This window comes from Apodemus sylvaticus, chromosome 5 (genome assembly GCF_947179515.1).
Source record: "Apodemus sylvaticus chromosome 5, mApoSyl1.1, whole genome shotgun sequence".
NCBI lineage: Eukaryota > Metazoa > Chordata > Mammalia > Rodentia > Muridae > Apodemus > Apodemus sylvaticus.
This window is the reverse complement of record NC_067476.1, coordinates 104,114,620-104,132,928: the sequence shown is the minus strand read 5'-3', so window position 1 is coordinate 104,132,928 and position 18,309 is coordinate 104,114,620. Positions and strand designations below refer to the sequence as shown.

The 18,309-nt window shown below is 43.9% G+C and overlaps 1 protein-coding gene across 1 annotated transcript; it reads left to right on the top strand.

Annotated features, from left to right (window-relative positions):
• Positions 1-2,436: 2,436 nt before the first annotated feature.
• LOC127685807 (microfibrillar-associated protein 1A) lies at positions 2,437-17,782 on the top strand. Its single transcript, XM_052183405.1, has 9 exons — positions 2,437-2,651; positions 4,572-4,791; positions 8,802-8,931; positions 9,272-9,459; positions 12,374-12,482; positions 12,574-12,734; positions 15,474-15,633; positions 16,525-16,614; positions 16,699-17,782. The coding sequence occupies exons 1-9, from the start codon at positions 2,573-2,575 to the stop codon at positions 16,879-16,881; spliced, it is 1,320 nt and encodes a 439-aa protein (XP_052039365.1). The 5' UTR covers positions 2,437-2,572; the 3' UTR covers positions 16,882-17,782.
• Positions 17,783-18,309: the final 527 nt, after the last annotated feature.

The window sequence follows — 18,309 nt, the reverse complement described above, 5'->3', positions numbered from 1 at the left end:
GCGTGGTGGCGCACACCTGTAATCCCAGCACTTGGGAGGCAGAGGCAGGTGGATTTCTGAGTTCGAGGCCAGCCTGGTCTACGGAGTGAGTTCCAGGACAGCCAGGAATACATAGAGAAACCCTGTCTTGAAAAAAAAAAAAAACCCCCCCAAAAAAATGCTTTAGGCACTTGTTTTATTTTGTATCCTTGGTAGCACACTCCACAGCACATTCTACCTCAGAACCTGCACCCCACCTTTGCTGCAGGACAAACCAGGCAGCTCCAAGCATGCTCCTGTGTCCAATCAACACTTACATTAAATCCTGTAATATTGAGCCTACTACTCAACATACTTTAAAGAATATTGCTGCTTTGCAGCATGACCCTTGGAAAAGATCCATACCCTCATTATGTCTCACCATTACCGTACATTTTAAAATAATAAGGTAAGCAGCAAGGCATGATGATCCACACCTGTCACCACAGACTTGGGAGGTGAAGGCAGCTGAATCAGGAATTCAAAGTCATCATCATTAGATATATAAGTAGATCAAGGGAAGCCTGTATTAAATGAACCCGTCACAAAGATAAGTCTTAAGGGAGAACTTAAAAACTTAAAAAGAAGTTGGGCGCTGGAGAGATGGCTCAAGGGTTAAGAGCACTGACTGCTCTTCCACAGGTCTTGAGTTCAATTCCCAGGAACTACATGTTAGCTCACAACCATCTGTAATGGGAGCCAATGCCCTCTTCTGGTCTGTCTGAAGACAGCTACAGTGTACTCAAATACATGAAATAAATCTTAAAAAGAAAGAACTGAAGGGAAGGGAAGGAAGGAAGGCAGGCAAGCATTTTGTGTTGCTTGGTTTGAAAGCACTGACAATGCTGGTTTAAGATGCACATGACTATCTGTCCACCTGTTTTGAAGTAAAGAAAACCTATGGATGGCCAGGGTTGGCAAAGGCCTGTAACCCATCCTCAACACCAATATAACAGATGATAGCAAGTAGCAATTCAGTCAGGTTGGGCTACAACAGCAAAACTTTGTATGGGGGCAGTGTCCAAAGACTTTAAAAGGTAAACCACAGACTGGGAACGTAACTCAGTAGAATGTTTACCTAGAATGCACAAACCCTGGACTCTGTCCCCAACACCACATAAAACCAAGTGAGGTGACCCGCACCTGTAAACTCAACTAAGGCAATCAAACACAGGAGGATCAGAACTCCCAGATCATCTCTGTTACTTTGAGAGTGAGAAGGCATATTGGGATGCTTAAAACTCTGTCTCAAGTCAGGGAAAAAAAAACAGCTAAAAGCCCCAGAATACGGGCATTGCTGAATGAGATTTCCCAACACTGTCTTTCATGAACTCAGGCCCTTCTTAAGCCATTTCCTAGCATTCACTTGAGTGGCCGAGAATCAAAACAATTTACTCCTCTTGGAATTCCCTACTCCAAGCTAAGCCGTGCTCAGAACGTGCTCTGCTGCTGAACTGCACCTGCAGCTCAGCAACGGAAACTTTCTAGGCCGCAAAGTTTGTAATATAAAATTTCTAGGTGCAAGGAAGAGGCACACCTATAAGGAAGCCTAGCTACTCAGGAAGGAATAAACGAACAGTTTAGAGGTGGAAAAACCAAACAGACGGACCTGCCAGGGCAACACAGCCTCAAAATAAAAGGACAGGAAAGAAAAGGTTACAGCTACTCTAGCCTTTTATGGCTTCCCTGGTTGTAATCGTCCTTGCTTCATTCATTGAAGGAAGTACTTAACGTTTTGTCAATTTCCTGTCTTCACCAAGCAAGGACCCAGGTAACATAATTTGATAATTATATTAATAGCACGTTCAGAGTCCTATGTAATATGGTGCTCCCAGAATTTTCACTAGGTAGACGGACTAGCCACAATTCCAGAAACCCACCTGCCTCGGTCTTCCCAGTACTAGAATTAAAGGCGTGTGTGTCCCAAATGCCTCGATTTTCCCAGTACTAGAATTAAAGGCGTCTGTGTCCCAACAAACAAATGGCCCCTAAAGGATTTTCTCCTTTTTTTTTTTTTTAATTTTTTGAGGCAAGGTCTTATCCTGTTGCCCAGGCTGGCCTCCGAAACGTGGCAATCTTGTTTCATTCTCCCAAATGCTGTGAATATAAGAGTGACACGCATACCCAGACCAAACTCTCCCCGTCTGAGCTTTCAACAATGTGCACAAACAGTCCCTCGTAATCCGCTCGTTTTTTTGCGAAACATAATAAATGAAACCTTTAATCCTAACCTTCCTAGACCTTATCAAAACCCAAAACAAGCAACTGTCAGCCAGAAATACCTTCCAACTCTTGAACCGGTTGAAGGCGGGAAACTTGCCTAGGAAGGCGCGCAAATTTCACTCTACCCTTTTAAGCAGTCCGCGCACAACCTACATCCAGTTTCCCACAATCCTCTTTTACATACTTCCGGTTCCGCTACCTCTGCCGGAAGTTGTTTCTGTCAGTTGCGCAGCTGTGTCCCGCAGGGCTCGGTGGGAAGCGGTGTCCCGTCCCTTGCTCTTCGTTGTTGGGATTCAGTCCATTTTGGAGAGTCTCCGGGGCAGCCGTCACCATGTCGGTCCCAAGCGCACTCATGAAGCAGCCGCCCATTCAGTCTACGGCTGGGGCCGTCCCAGTTCGCAACGAGAAAGGTACGGGCTCCCCTCCCCACCGGTCGGACCTTACCTCTTTCATCCTGAGTATCTCTCAAACCTGTCTTACGCGGACCACACCAGCTCGGCTGACCATTAAAACCTAGCTTCAGCTTTGTCCTGCGTCCCACCTGAATTCTCAGGTGGCTTTGAGATTTGGGGAAGCGGGCTCCACTTGCATGTATCTGATCGATTTGGTGAGATCCTCTGTGGGAATAAAAAGTAAAGGAGGCTGGAGAGGTGGCTCAGCGCTTAAGATGACATCCTGCTCTGCCAGAGGAGCCCACTTCAATTGCCAGCACCCAAATCAGGCGACTCAACAACCACCTGTAACCCCAAGTCTAGGGCTATATGACACGTCTGGCCTCTGCCAGTACCTACACTTGTGCACATATATACACACACAGCATCGTTACTACTGCTACTACTACTAATAATAATAATAATGATAATAATACGGATATGACTCAGCCTTTAAACGATAGGCTCACAACCAGAAGAGTAACAAAAATCAAAATATAAGAAGAAAGTGGGCCAAGCAGTGGTGGCCCACGCTTTTAATCCCAGCACTTGGGAGGCAGAGGCAGGCAGATTTCTGAGTTCGAGGACAGCCTGGTCTACAGAGTGAGTTCCAGGACAGCCAGGACTAAACAGAGAAACCCTGTCTTGAAACACCAAAAAAAAAAGAGAGAGAGAGAGAGAGACAGAGAGAGAGAGAGAGAGAGAGAGAGAGAGAAAGAAGAAGAAAGTGAGGTGGAAGTCTGTGTTGTGAGTGTGGTATATATCAAAGCTTTGATTTGCCCCCTTTGGTTAAAAGGGTTTCCTCAGTTATGAAATAATTTGATTCATTTGTAAAATGTTTCTGTTCACTGTTATGGTTTATATTGTTCTTTTATCATTAGTGCATGAATGTTTTGCTTGCTTGAATGGATGGAAACCATGTGGGTGCAGTACCCATAGAGGCCAGAAGAGTATCAAACTGTTATAGACTGCCATGCAGATGCTCAGAAAGTAACCCAAGTCCTCTGTATGAGCAGCAAGTCCTATTAGCTGCTGAGCCAGTTCTTGAGCTCCAACTTGTTTATGTTTTAGAAGAGATCATCTGACTCCGGACAAGAAAGGGCCCCAATTAAATGCTGTCCTTATAAAACTTGTCTTGGTCATGGTGTCTCTTCACAGCAGTAAAACCCTGTCCCAGAGGGAAAAAGTGTGAGTGATAGTTTAGTTTTATGTTCCCACTTAAATTACTCTTGTTAATGTGCTGGGCACTGTTACAAAGAATTTGTTTAATGAGGGTGTGTTTGTTGCTCTTCAATTGATGTGATAAAACACCATGACCAAGGCAATTTATAAAAGAGAGAGTTTTATTTGGGCTCATGATTCCAGAGGATTAGAACCCATGAAGGTAGAGCAAGGCATGGCAGCAGGACGAGGAAGCTGGGGCTCATATCTTGAAGTGCAACCACAAAGCACAGAGACAGACAGAGAGAACACTCAGGCACTGCAGTAGGAATCCATAGGGGTGGTACATGGCTTTGAACCCTCAACGTTCAGCCATGATGGCATGCTTCCTGTAGCAAGGCAGTACCTCCTAAAACTACCCAATCAGCTGGGAACCAAGTGGTCAAAGACCCAAGCCTATGGTGACATTCTCATAAAATCCCCACTAAGTGTTAAGATGACATAACTCGAATGTACAGGGGTGTTGGCGGTTTCTGCACTGTGACTGTTCACATTCCTCTACTTCATTGTCCCCAAGGTGCCTCTTGATGTCCTGGTATTGATGTTCATAAAATGCCTTCTTACACCTTAGACATTATAAGAAAGTACTGAGAGGTGACTGTGTGGCTGCAGAATGGCTGTCATGTGCTGGGAATTAGGGAAGATGATACTGAAACATACATTATCTTTCCTGACCAGGTGAGATTTCAATGGAAAAGGTGAAGGTCAAACGGTATGTGTCCGGAAAGAGGCCAGATTATGCCCCCATGGAGTCCTCAGATGAAGAGGATGAAGAATTCCAGTTCATTAAGAAAGCCAAGGAACAAGAAGCAGAGCCTGAGGAACAGGAGGAGGAGTCATCCAGTGACCCCCGGCTTCGACGTTTACAGAACCGCATTAGTGAGGATGTGGAGGAGAGGTAAGGACTGGAATTCTGTCCTCCTGAACTGAGACCTCTCTCTCATGGAGATGAAAGTAGCTAATACTGTGCTTACTGTGTTCCACATGTGCTGTCCCAACTACTTTACATTGCTAACTCACCTGTAGAGCCTCCTATGAGGTTGGCACTACTCTACTTGTATGACACTACTCTACCTGTATGACACTACTCTACCTGAGGAGCTAAAGCTGCAAGGAGTGAGGGGAGGGGCGTGGCCAAACTTACCTAGCCAGGGAATGGCTGCTTCAGAAAACAGCATGTGTTGGTCTGTTGCAGGGAGTCTTAATCTTATAGAAATAAGTCATAAATTTTGTCTGTCTTTCTCTTTCTGTATCTCTATCACTGATACATCATGGACACCCACAATAATAAAAGTACATCTTAAAATTTTTTAAAGTGGGTCAGTGGTGGTGGGCAGGGAGGGGGTTAGAGATATAGCTCAGTGGTTAAGAGCACAGTGTGTTCTTCCAGAAGTCCTGAGTGCAATCCTCAGCAACCACATGGTGGCTCACGACCCTCTATAATGGGATCTCAAACCTACGTGGTGTACATGTAGATACAAGAGTCATATATATGAATTAAATAAATACATCTAGTAAAATTGTAAATTTTTATTCACACACCACAGGAATGGGAACTGCTCTAATTATACATTTGTTTTAGTATTTACTTTTGGAGTTTGGAGAGTCATATGTAACTCAAACTGACATTGAATTCAATGTAGTAACCACCTGAGCTTTCAACCTTCACTTCTGAAGTGCTGAACATACTGTACCATGCCTGATCATTTATGTTATTAAATAGGTAGATCCAGGGCCTGGACAGATGGCTCAGCGGTTAAGAGCACCGACTGCTCTTTCAAAGGTCCTGAGTTCAAATCCCGCCAACTACATGGTGGCTCACAGCCATCTGTAATGAGATCTGATGACTCTTCTGGAGTCTGTCTTCAGACAGAGACAGTGTACATATATATCAAATAAATAAATCTTTTTAAAAAAAATAGGTAGATCCAGATAACTTAGGTCTTTATGTCCTAAAACTAAACCATTTAAAAAGTGTATGCCTACAAAAGGAAAAAAAAGTAGTTTTATTTGATTCTTACAAACCCAGTTACTCGGGGCTAGAGAAAACTGGTTAAGAATACTGGCTACTCTTCCAAAGGTCCTGAGAACAATTCCCAACAATCACATGGTAGCTTACCACCTTCTATAATGATATCTACTGCCCACTTTTGGCCTGCAGGCAGAACACTGTATCAATAATACATAAGTAATATTTTTTTTTAAATTTAAAAAGTTGCTTACTAATACAAGTAGAAACTTTCGTCAGACCTTTCATCACAACAGCCAACAAATATCAGTTTTACAAAAACTACTATGATCCAGTGAAACTGTGAGCTACTTGAGCCATTAAAAAAAAATCCCTGAGCCTGGCAATGGTGGCGCACGCCTGTAATCCCAGCACTCTGGGAGGCAGAGGCAGGCTGATTTCTGAGTTCTAGGCCAGCCTGGTCTACAGAGTGAGTTCCAGGACAGCCAGGGCTATACAGAGAAACCCTGTCTCAAAATAAAACAAATCTTAAAAAAATAAAAAAATAAAAATCCCTAATGTGCTCCTAAGATCATGCCTAAAGTAATGTTTTAGGTCCAGCTTACATATGTACTCTTATACTCTTTTATTCAGTTGTGTGTGTAATTTTGTAATTTTTTTTAGTTTAAAATAAAATTACATAATTTCCACTTTTCTCTTTCCAGACGCCCCCCCTCCCTTACTATCTCAAATTCATGGCCTCTTTTCAAATTGCTGATTCTCACACATACCTACCTAAGTATATAAATTTAATCCGCTCAGTTTCTATGTTGTTACTCCTGTGTGTGTGTGTGTGTGTGTGTGTGTGTGTGTGTGTGTGTGTGCATGTATGGTCTCAGAGTTGAACATTTGGTATTCTATAATCAATCAGAGGCAAGGGTGCTTTCCTGAGAAACTTGGTTCTTTTTTCTTTTTTTTTTTTTCTTTTTTTTTTTTTTTTTTGATTTGGTTTTATTCAAGACAGGGTTTCTCTGTGTAGCCCTGGCTGTCCTGGAACTCACTCTGTAGACCAGGCTGGCCTTGAACTCAGAAAGCTACCTGCCTCTGCCTCCCAAGTGCTGGGATTAAAGGCGTGCACCACCACTGCCTGGCCCAACAAACATATTCACAGCAGACTTCCTATTAGTCTAGCTCTTAAAATCTTTCTGTCCTCTCTTCTACAATATTCTCTAAGCCTTAGGTGCTGAAGTTATGCTATAGAAATTATTAATTGAGACTAGGTATCACATGATCACTTGTATTTTGAATTTTGATTGGTTCTGGTTTTCTTTAATGGTCTTCTTCTATTCCAAAGAAAAGATTGAAAGATGAGAGCTACACTTATCTGTAGATATAAGTATAAATATTTAGGATGCACTTAGGAATTAAGATGGATTAGTAAAGTAGTAGCTATAGGTAATCCTCAAAATCCCTGACATCAATAGTGTGGGTGGGGACAGGAGCAGGGTAACTGGCTGGGGTTCCAGTATCAGGCATGATTTCCCTGAGCAAGTCTTAAGTCCATTTAGAGAACTGTTGGATGCCACCAAAATAGATGTGTCATTATTGTACCCTTGGTTACCATGCCATGCTGGTAGTTGTAATTTATAGGCATTGTAGCAGCATAGGTCTTTTCATTGCTTCCCTCCCTTGGAAGCTTGGATAGTGACTTCTGATAACATGAAAACTAGTCCTTGGGGACGGGAGGGTTTTCAGGGATTTTCCAGATCCTTTGTCCCAATGTGTGGTATCGTCAGCCATGATGACTTGGTCTTTAACCTTTGGGAGGCAACTAAGAGCATCAGTGATAGCCTGTGATGTTTTCATAGTCTTTTGGACTCCCAAAACAACAGGCTCGAAAGGGAGCTGCTCATGTCTGTTACTGGGGGTTTGGTTATATAGGGTTTTTCTCTTGAGAAGGGAAATGTTGTCTACTAATGTAGGGAATTTTCATATATATATATATGTATGTATATATATATATGTGCACGCACACAAACACATACATACATAACATGTGTGTAGACTTATATGCGAAGAATGTAATTTTAGAAAGCAATATGATTTCTTATGACTTTCTCAGACACACTTACTGTTAATTGTTTTAGTTTCCTAAATCTGAAGTTTTTTGGTTTTTTTTGTTTGGTTGGTTTTCTTTTGTTTGTTTGTTTGGTTGGTTTTTTCGAGTCAAGGTTTCTCTGTGTAGCCCTGGCGGTCCTGGAACTCACTCTGTAGACCAGGCTGGCCTCAAACTCAGAAATCTACCTGCCTCTGTCTCCCAAGTGCTGGGATTACAGGCGTGCACCACCACGCCTGGCTCCTAGTAGTTTTTCCATCTTAAGACTCAGTGTGAAGGGGCTAGAAAGATAACTCAGGGATTAAGAGCACTGAATGCTCTTCCTGACTTCCTGAGTTCAGTTCCCAGCAACCACATGTTAGCTTACAACCATCTATAATAGGATATGATACCTTCCACCTGTGTGTCTCCAGCCAGCAACAGTGTGCTCATATAAATTAAATAAATTAATTAAAAAGAAAAAAAAGGCTCGCTCTGAGTCAGGCTATTGTGGCACATGCCTTTGATCCCAGAACTAGTGATGCAGAGGCAGGCAGATCTTCCATGAGGTTGAGGCCAGCCTGGTCTACAGATTGAGTTTTAGGAGAACCAGGTGTACACAGTGAAACCCTGTCTTAAAAAGTGTCAGGGGTCATTGTGGTAACTCAAACCTGTTATCCCAGGTCTAGAGATGCCAAAGCAGGAGGATTGCCATGTTTGGACTACATAGCAAGTTGCAGACCAGCCTGGGCTAACGATAAAACTCTGGTGAGAAGCAGAGAGAGAAGAGTGGGAAGGGGAAGAAAGTAAATTTTTTTTTTGACTTTTTGACATTAATAGTACACTTGGAAATTCTGCTTTTCAGATTGGCTCGACACAGAAAAATAGTGGAACCTGAAGTAGTAGGAGAAAGTGACTCAGAAGTAGAAGGAGATGCTTGGCGCATGGACCGAGAGGATAGCAGTGAGGAAGAGGAGGAAGAAATTGACGATGAAGTAAGAGGGGAAGAGATGGGATCCCTGCCCCCCACAGACAACCCCCACCACCCCTCCCTTCCCCCCACAGGGTATAAGAAGAATTGGGACCAGTGCTCCCTTGTTGAAGCAATAAAGGCACAAGATCTGCTCCTTTTAGCAAAACTCTGATTACATTCCCTGGTTTTTGGGTTAAGACTGAAAATGAAATCATGCTGAGTTATGCTTACCCATGTCAGAGTTTCTTGAACCTGTTGAAGACAGGAGCTCGGTAGTGGGACTTGGGTTTAGCCTTTAGCATCAACAAAACAGACCTGAAACATTTGAATAACATGTATGCCTTACATATATGCCTTGATAGGAAATAGAGCGTCGTCGTGGCATGATGCGCCAGCGAGCACAGGAGAGAAAAAATGAAGAGATGGAGGTCATGGAGCTGGAAGACGAAGGACGCTCTGGGGAGGAGTCTGAGTCAGAGTCAGAGTACGAGGAGTACACAGACAGTGAAGATGAAATGGAGCCTCGACTTAAGCCTGTCTTCATTCGGAATTAAGTATCTGCCAGGCCTGCTAAGCCAGGCTTAAATTCCCTGCAACTCAGTAGGTTTGGCCAGGGGGAGCTAATTCAAGGCCAGCTTGAGCTACAGAATTAGTTTAAAACAAGCCTGGACTACTTAAGAAAACCCTCTGATTCTCAAGAAGGAAACTAGAGATATAATAGTCAAAGAAAGGCAGACACCACATAACTATGCTCTAGTTCTGACAAAAAAAAGGTTCTGTATGCAATATTTCCTGCAGTGGAAGTCTTCTGGGTGCTGTGTGCTTAAGTGCTAGCAGGGGAGGTGCTGACAAGTAGCCAGATGTTAGCAGAGAGCCAGAGCTTGCTTGCATATCCCCCTTTCAAATTAAGAGGCATATGTCTGCCTAAAGGTAATGGGCGCCGGGTGAGGGTGGGGGTGCCGTGTACCTTCAGATGTTCCTGTTGTGCAGTGTAAGCTGACTTGAATCACTATTAGGTCAAGGCTGGTCTCAGACTGTGACCTCTTGCCTCAGCCTCCTAAGTGCTGCACTTAGAAGCACAGATTCATGTGCTACCATGCCTGGCTGATCCTTTTTTTTAATTGATATATTTACTATGTATACAGTATTCTGCCTCCATGTATCCCCGCACAGAGACAGAGGGTGCCAGATCTCCTTATAGGTGGATTTGAGCCAGCATGTAGTTGGTGGGATTTGAACTCAGGATCTCTGGAAACACAGAGATGGTTCTTCTGAGCCATCTCTCCAGCACAGCTAATCAATTTTCTATGAGTTTTTGCTTTATTTTAGTGGTACTAGAGATGAAACCCATGCATATGCTAGAAAAGTACTGTAACACATCTTCAGGGGAAATCATGTTTTAAGCACAAAATTAAGCTTGTGAAACAAAGTTTTGTTTCTTTCCTAATGCCCAGGAAACCTATTATATTAATATATTGACAATGATTTATAGTCAACTCAGGAAGATGCATCTTAGGCTGTCTATTACCAATGAATAAGGAAGTGTTGGTGCTATCAAGTCCTGGGATGGAGCTAGACATTGGGGCATACACCTGTAATCCACAATTTAGGGAGATAGTACATAGGATACTATCTCAAACATCCAGGGTTCAAGGCAAGCCTGACTGCATAGGAAAGTTAAAGGCCTGTGTGAGGCTTACATGGGGTACACCAGACCCCATCTCAAAACAACACACAGACCTAGGGTGAACTACCTGGGCCTGGTGACACAACCCATAGCTGCTGTAGAGGCTTAAAGAAGAGGATCCAATTCAAGGACAGGTTGGACAACATAGTGCCACCTTGTGTCAAAAGTAAAAATAGCAGGACCAGTAAGATCCTTGATGTCAAGCCTGATGGCTGACTTTGATCTCCGGCTCTCACATGGTGAAGGAGAAAACCACCCCAAAAGTTGTCCCCTGACCTTCATAATATCCGCATACCATGCATTCATGGGCTCAATACAGTCAATATTATGGAGAGATAGCTCAGAGTGACAGATCTGGTTGCTCTTCCCAAAGACCTGGGTTCAGTACCCAAGAGCCATACTGTGGCTCATAACTGGGCATGACTCCAGCTCCAGGGGATTTGATGCCCTCTTCTGGCCTCTATGGATACCAGGCATGCACTCACTAGACAGACAGACATATAAGCCAGACATCCAAACAGAAGAAAGCTTTTAAAAATTTATTGGTTTGGGGGGTTTATTTTGTTGTTGCTGCTGTTGTCGGGTTTTTTTTGTTGTTGGTTTTTTTTTTTTTTTCTTTTTTCCAGACAGGGTTTCTCTGTGTGCTTCTGGCTGTCCAGGAACTCAGTCTGTAGACCAGGCTGGCCTGGAACTCAGAAATCTGCCTGCTTCTGCTTCCCAAGGGCTGGGATTAAAGGCATGAGCTGCCACTGCCCAGCTAAGGTTTATTGCTTTGAATAATAATAGCAATGAATAAATGAGCAGAGCTAGTAATGGTTAGTAGACCACTTGTCTCATGTGTACCAAATCCAGGTTTCAAATCCCATTACCTGGAGATTGGGAAGAAGCCATGATCGATTTAGGGACAGGAATAAAAGCTCACTTGATAGGCTACTTGTTTAGCTGGGCATTGTGGGAATTGCTTACAGTCCTAACATTCTGGGATGCAGAGGCAAGAGGATTGCCATGAGTTTGAGACTAGCCAGACCTATATAGAAGTCTTGTCAATCAAAACAAAATAGGACTGGAGAGGTGGTTCAGCAGTTAAGAGCACTGACTCTTCTATGGGAGGTCCTGAGTTCAAATCCCAGCATCCACATGGTGGCTCACAACCATCCATAATGGGATCTGATGCCCTCTTCTAGGGTATCTTAAGACAGCTACATTGTACTCACAAATAAGAAATAAATAAATCTTTAAAAAAAAAAAGGTGGCTAGAAAGATAGGTCAGTGGTTAATTGCACTAATTGTCTCCAGATTCAATTCCCAGCACCCACGTGACAAATAATAACCATCTGTAACTCCAGATCCAGGGCATCCCGTGGCGCTCTCCTGGCCGTGGTGAGCATCAGAAAAAGAACTGCATGTGGTAGTGCCTGTACTCAGTGCCCTTAGTGCCTGTACTCAGGAGGCAGAGGCAGAGGCAAGTGGATGTTCCTGTGCTCTAGGCCTCCCAGATCCACACAGGGCGTTCCCAGCCAGCCAGGGCTATGTACACAGACCCTGTCTTAAAAACTAAGAGGAATGAAAATGAAAAGGTATTAAGAAAAGTTTTGATAAAGGTCAGGATTGTAACCTGCCAAACATACACAAAAGTCTGGATTCAGTCTCTGTCCTGGGGAAAGAGAGCTGAGATGCTTCCTGGTTTGGGCTTTATCCGATTTGGACAGGACTAGGTGTACAGGCACACAGTTCCCTCTAAGGACTTCAGGAACTAACACGACCTTCTTTAATGCAGGAAGGACCGGGTGACAGTTCAAGAACGAGAAGCAGAGGCCCTGAAACAGAAGGAACTGGAACAGGAGGCAAAGCGCATGGCTGAGGAGCGGCGCAAGTACACCCTCAAGGTCGTGGGCGGGCCCTGGGGCGAGGGCACGGGGCTGTGTGCTGGGCATGGGAGAGGGACAGGCCAGTCGCTGAATTGTTTGCCTTATGCAGATTGTAGAAGAAGAAACCAAGAAAGAGCTGGAGGAGAACAAGCGGTCTCTTGCCGCCCTGGACGCGCTCAATACGGATGATGAAAATGATGAGGAGGAGTATGAGGCATGGAAGGTCCGCGAGCTCAAAAGAATCAAGCGGGAAAGAGAGGACCGAGAAGCGTGAGTGAGGGGTGGGCGTGGGCCTGGTGCCTCAGAAGGCACTGGTTCATTGTCAACAGCCAAGACCCCTTTACTTTCCTGTTCTCTCATGCCATGACTCAGAGTGGAGTCGCTTGAAACAACAGTTCTGTGTTTTCCTCAGTTGTTGGGGAGGACCAAGCAGTTCCTTCACCTGGTAATCTCAGTGGCTCCTTGTATGGCCTCCAGATGCAGGACTGAGTGGGCCAGCATGTCCAGAAGCCCTTCCCTGGTGTGTGGATGGTTGAATGTGGCTTTAGCTTCTAGTGTCTTGGTACTGCACCTCTGGGCAGAGGTAAAAACCGGCAAGGACTCCTGTGTTCTGGGTTCCAGAGCTCATATGTCACTTCGGGGATGTGTCTATTAGTCAGAAGGAGCCACAGGGCAGCTCAGGAGCAAGGTGTGGAGCAGCAGATTCTCGTGTAGGACAGCAGAGCTGGGAACACCTTGAAAAGCAAGTTCATTTCTGAACTGCTAACCCACAAAGTGCAGCCACCACTGTCTCTGTTTTGTAGTTTCAGGGGTTCGTATTCTTGCTTTTTGTTTTTTTTTTTTTTTCCTTCCTTTGAGGCAGGGTTCTTGGCTGCCCTAGACCTCACTGTGTAGTCCAGGCTGCCCCTAAATTCACAGAGATGCACGTGCCTCTGACCCAGCCTCTGCCTCCTGAGTGCTAGACTCAAAGGATTTTGCTACCATGCCAGGCTTGAGATGTTCTAATTATGTGCATATGTGTGCAGATGTGAACCTATATGAGTGTAGGTGCCTGTGGGATCTGAGGCAGGGCATCACATCCCTGAGAGCTGGACTTAGTCTTTGACATTATTTTTGTTGTTGTGATTCAAGAGAGTGTTCTCTATAGACCAGGCTCAACTCAAACTTACACTATGTAGCCAGGGGTGACCTTGAGCCTCTGCTCCTCTGGCTGTGTCTGCTGAGTGCTAGCTATAAGCATGTCTGGCCTGGCTTATCAAAGTGGCAGCCCACAGAGGAGATAAAGAATCAGTGAGGAGAGAGGAGAAGTCTCTCAACTCTGACTGACTAGCAATCAGGTGCTTCTTTATTTATATAGGTTTCACTGAACAAAGACTTAACATTATCCAAGAAGTACAGACTAAATGTGTGATGCTTCATTACATGTCCATGGTTACAAATTCAGTCATATCTAGGAAGTACAAATAAAGCAGATTTTATTTTTATTATCGGCTCTGTAACTCCAACTTAATCTAAATAATGTCACCTATAAAGCAAACACACTAATTATATGACAGCCTACTCTTAGGATGACAGTATTTGAACTTTTGCTGGAGCACTTTTGAAGCCCTCCAGACAAACAGACAAGATCTGAGCCAGCCTTTTATGAAATAGCAAATACTACTCCATAACTTCTTATATCGTTTCATCATCTATGCTAGAAAGTAAGAAAAGTTTCTTATTCCCTGAGTTGTATTCGTTCAGCGATATAACCTGTGTAATCCCCAGTCTTTAAACTACATATTCAGAGAGCTCTAGATGTATTGTAAAAAGAGTCCGTGAGTCTGTAACCTATTCTCCTGGTCAGTCATAGGTTGTCAGTTGTCTCTGTTCACCCTGTACCTATTACTCTGTGTGAGTTGGTTTAGTGGTGGACACCCCCCCCAATTCCCCCCCACCCCCTGAGAAGTTTCATGAGGTACTGACTTCTTATTGGTGCTTGTCTGTGTTTAATGACCTCTAGTGCATAAGGAATACTTCTAAAAAGAGACAGATAAAGTTAAAAGTTGAAGTTTGTAAGACTTTCTCTAGAAAGACTTAATCATAATTTTCTCAGGAAATGACATAAAATGAATCGTAATAAAGAAAGTCCCTGTAATGCAAAGTGCAGAGACCATCCCCACAGTGAGAGACAGATGACAGCACAGGCAGCGTTGGGCGAAGCTTTGCTGGAACTGTTTGAGCTGGGCTGGATTCATGACTTTCGCCCTTTCTAGTGGCTATGACTGTGTCACCCAGGTTCTGTGGTGCTAGGAAGAGGAACCAGGGTGTCAAGGACCCTGTGAAAGCACCACAGCACTGAGCCACTTCCCCAACCCTTGTGTTAAGCATCACTGTTAAATTATGCGTACACGTATTTTTTTCTGAGAAAGGATGTGACGTCCCTTTCTCCCCAGCATAAGGTGAAGAGCCACTGTACTTAATATTGATAGTCCTTCATTTGTGACACGATGCCTGGCTTATGCAGGATTATAAGCAGAGTCTTACCAGTTATTTTGAATTCATTCTCATTTTGTTTTAAAAGCTAAGATATTTGATGGAAAACACAATTAGTACTATAGAATCAAGCAGTAAGAATATGTCTGAACCCCAGAAAGGCTAGAATCACCTTGGGACACTTATAGTCCTGCCCTGGCAAACATAATAATGAAGACCGGCTCCTGTTTTCTTTCTTTCTGGGACTCCTGAACTTGACTTCTAACAAGTAGTGACAAGGACTGAAGATGTATTTGGGTAGCAGCGTGAGTCTGTCCATAATCCTACAGGTGGGAGATGAGGCATGAGGTTGAGACTTGCAGGCCAGCACATATCAGATGTGCTATGAGTCATTGAGTGAGTGAGTGAAGGAATGAGTGGATGAAATGTGGGGAAAGTGACTAATGGCTGAAAGAAGATGAGACCATTATGTAATCTTGAGATATTTGGAGTGTCTGACTTTGGAAAATACCCCTACTTTTGCTCTCTGCATAGGCTTGAAAAGGAGAAAGCAGAAATTGAACGCATGAGAAACCTGACTGAGGAAGAAAGGCGGGCTGAACTTCGGGCAAATGGCAAAGTCATTACCAACAAAGCTGTGAAAGGCAAATACAAGTTTTTACAAAAGTATTATCACCGAGGTGCCTTCTTCATGGTGAGTGCAAGGAGGGTCAGAGAACTGGGCCGTGGGAATAACTTACAGGCATGTCCAACCCTTCATCACTGTCTGTGCACACTAAGAACCATGCAGTGAAGTTACAGAAACAGAAGTCTCCGTAACATGCTTTAAAGAGTAGGCTTACAGCTCTGTGTTGGGCCACATTCGTAGCTGTCCTGAGGCACAGTCAGAGCAGTACACTTCCAGTCCTTTTCCCTAGAACGAGAATTCCCTTGCCACTGACACTGTCTTGTGCTGTTTGCCTGAGAAGAACCTAAACATAGCAAAAAGCATTACCAAGGAAGCAGCGAGAACCAACCACTGCTTTGTTCTAAAGGCAGCTCTCAAACAGGGATGGGGAGGGGCCCTGAGCTCCTGTGGCTGTGACCTGGATACTCCGCTAGCCAGGTCCTACAAACCAGGTACAGATAGAGCTCGAGCATAAATGTGCGGCTAACAGAGAAGTATGAGAATACTGTAAAGATTTTCAAAGGCAGGTGTTCATATTCTACAGTTTATAACTCATAAGATGTGGGTAAATGAACATATGAGAGATACTCAAATTTTGAATCGAGATCATTGAGAGAATGATATTCTTTCTTATAGTGAAACCGGGAAAAGAATCTGACTTGGAAATGTTAGGATATTATATTTCCAGTTCTAAAAGCATGTGCAAGTAAAGGTACGCATACAAAGATTAGAGATTTAGGGAGCAACAGGCTTTGGGAAGCAGCAGTGTGAGGGAAACCCATCTTCCCAAGCAAGGTACAAGCCCTGGAAGAAAGGCTCACCACCCTCTGGTTCTCTTTGGGTCTTTGGTGTTGCATTGCAGGTTTGTGTTTGCATAAATGAGCGGTAAAGCCACAGACTGATAGATTCTCTTCACAGGATGAGGATGAAGAAGTCTACAAGAGAGACTTTAGCGCACCTACTCTTGAGGACCACTTCAACAAAACCATTCTTCCAAAAGTCATGCAGGTATGGGGGGATCCTCAGGAAGAGAAATCAGACTGGGGCTGGGCCATCAGATGTTTCATGTTGTAATCATCCATCCTCTTTCAGGTCAAGAATTTTGGACGGTCTGGTCGCACCAAGTACACCCACCTTGTCGATCAAGATACCACTTCCTTTGACTCTGCCTGGGGCCAAGAGAGTGCCCAGAACACAAAATTCTTTAAACAAAAGGCAGCGGGGGTACGAGATGTATTTGAGCGACCATCTGCCAAGAAGAGGAAAACCACCTAGGCTTCAACTGTTTATTCCAGCTGTGGGACACACGGGGATCTGGCCCTCAATTTTCTTGAACATACTTCTTGTATAGAGCTTTCCAGACTTGCCGCCATTACTTGTGTTTGAAGGTGCTTTGTAAGAGGTTTGGACTCATAACGAGAAACCCCAGAAAAGCACTAACCAGGCAGGGTTAGAGGCTTCCCACTTAAAACTATTCCTGAGAAATCTTAGGTTTTTCTCCCTTGGCTTCCCATATTGATTTGGGACTCTTCTGAGTTTCTTTTTCCAGCCTGGATCAGATACCCAGACATGTGAATGGATGGCTCATGATTTCTTCCTTAGAGTTAGGAATAGGCTACCAGGAAATCCAAGCTCAGTCCAACCTGTTTTTACATTTGTGGTGTTGAATCTACTTTTCTAAGTAAATATACTTTTAGATCTGTGTGTGTGTGTGTGTGTGTGTGTGTGTGTGTGTGTGTGTGTGTGTGTTTTAAGAGAAAGAAACCACATAACAAATATCGTTACTATAATATTAGGAAAAAACTTGTATAAATCACTGAATAGAGGCTGAGTACAGTGGCACATGCCTTCAGTCCCTACACTAAAAGCCAGGGTCCCGTGGAGATCTCTCATTTCAGGCCAGCCATAACTACACAGTGGGCCCTGTCTCAAAAAGGAAAAGTTGTAGTAACTAAAAGTCTAGCCCAGTAGATTACACACACCTGTAATCCCAGCACTTGGGAGGAAGAAACAGGAAAATCAAGAGCACAGTCATCCAAACTAGACATGGTGGCACCCACCTTTAATCCCAGCACCAGGGAGGTAGAGATAGGCAGATCTGAGTTCAAGGCCAGCCTGGTCCACAGAGCAAGGGACAACCAGGGCTACACAGAGAAACCTTGTCTCAAAAAATAAAGAGTTCAGCCAGGCGGTGGTGGCGCATGCCTGTAATCCCAGCACTCTGAGAGGCAGAAGCAAGTGGATTTCTGAGTTCGAGGCCAGCCTGGTCTATAGAATGAGTTCCAGGACAGCCAGGGCTACACAGAGAAACCCTGTCTCGAAAAATACAAATCCAAAAAACCAAATAAATAAATAGAGTTCTGTCATTTTTAACCTACATAGTTTAGGGCTTTCCTGGTCCATATAAGACTCTGTCTCAAAACAAAATAAAACAAACATTAAATAAAATATATATATATATAGCAGGGAAATAGGCAAAGATGTTTTTCTCTCCTCCATACTAGAATTAGAACCCAGGGCATAGAAAATACTTGCCAAGTATTCTATTGTTGAGCTATTTCTCCCGTTCATTTGGCATGGGTGCTTGTGTGTGTGTGTGTGTGTGTGTGTGTGTGTGTGTGTGTGTGTGTGTGTTCCAGAAAAAGTCTCACTAAGCGACTTATGCACACCTTGAAGTTGAGAACCCTGCCAGGGGGTCTTAGC

Bases quoted from the DNA above. Each gene is read 5' to 3' on its own strand.
- LOC127685807 (XM_052183405.1), top strand. From the start codon at position 2,573: ATGTCGGTCCCAAGCGCACTCATGAAGCAGCCGCCCATTCAGTCTACG. The intron at 12,735-15,473 runs GTGAGTGAGGGG...CTCTCTGCATAG, and splicing joins GAAAGAGAGGACCGAGAAGC to GCTTGAAAAGGAGAAAGCAG. The intron at 16,615-16,698 runs GTATGGGGGGAT...ATCCTCTTTCAG, and splicing joins TTCTTCCAAAAGTCATGCAG to GTCAAGAATTTTGGACGGTC.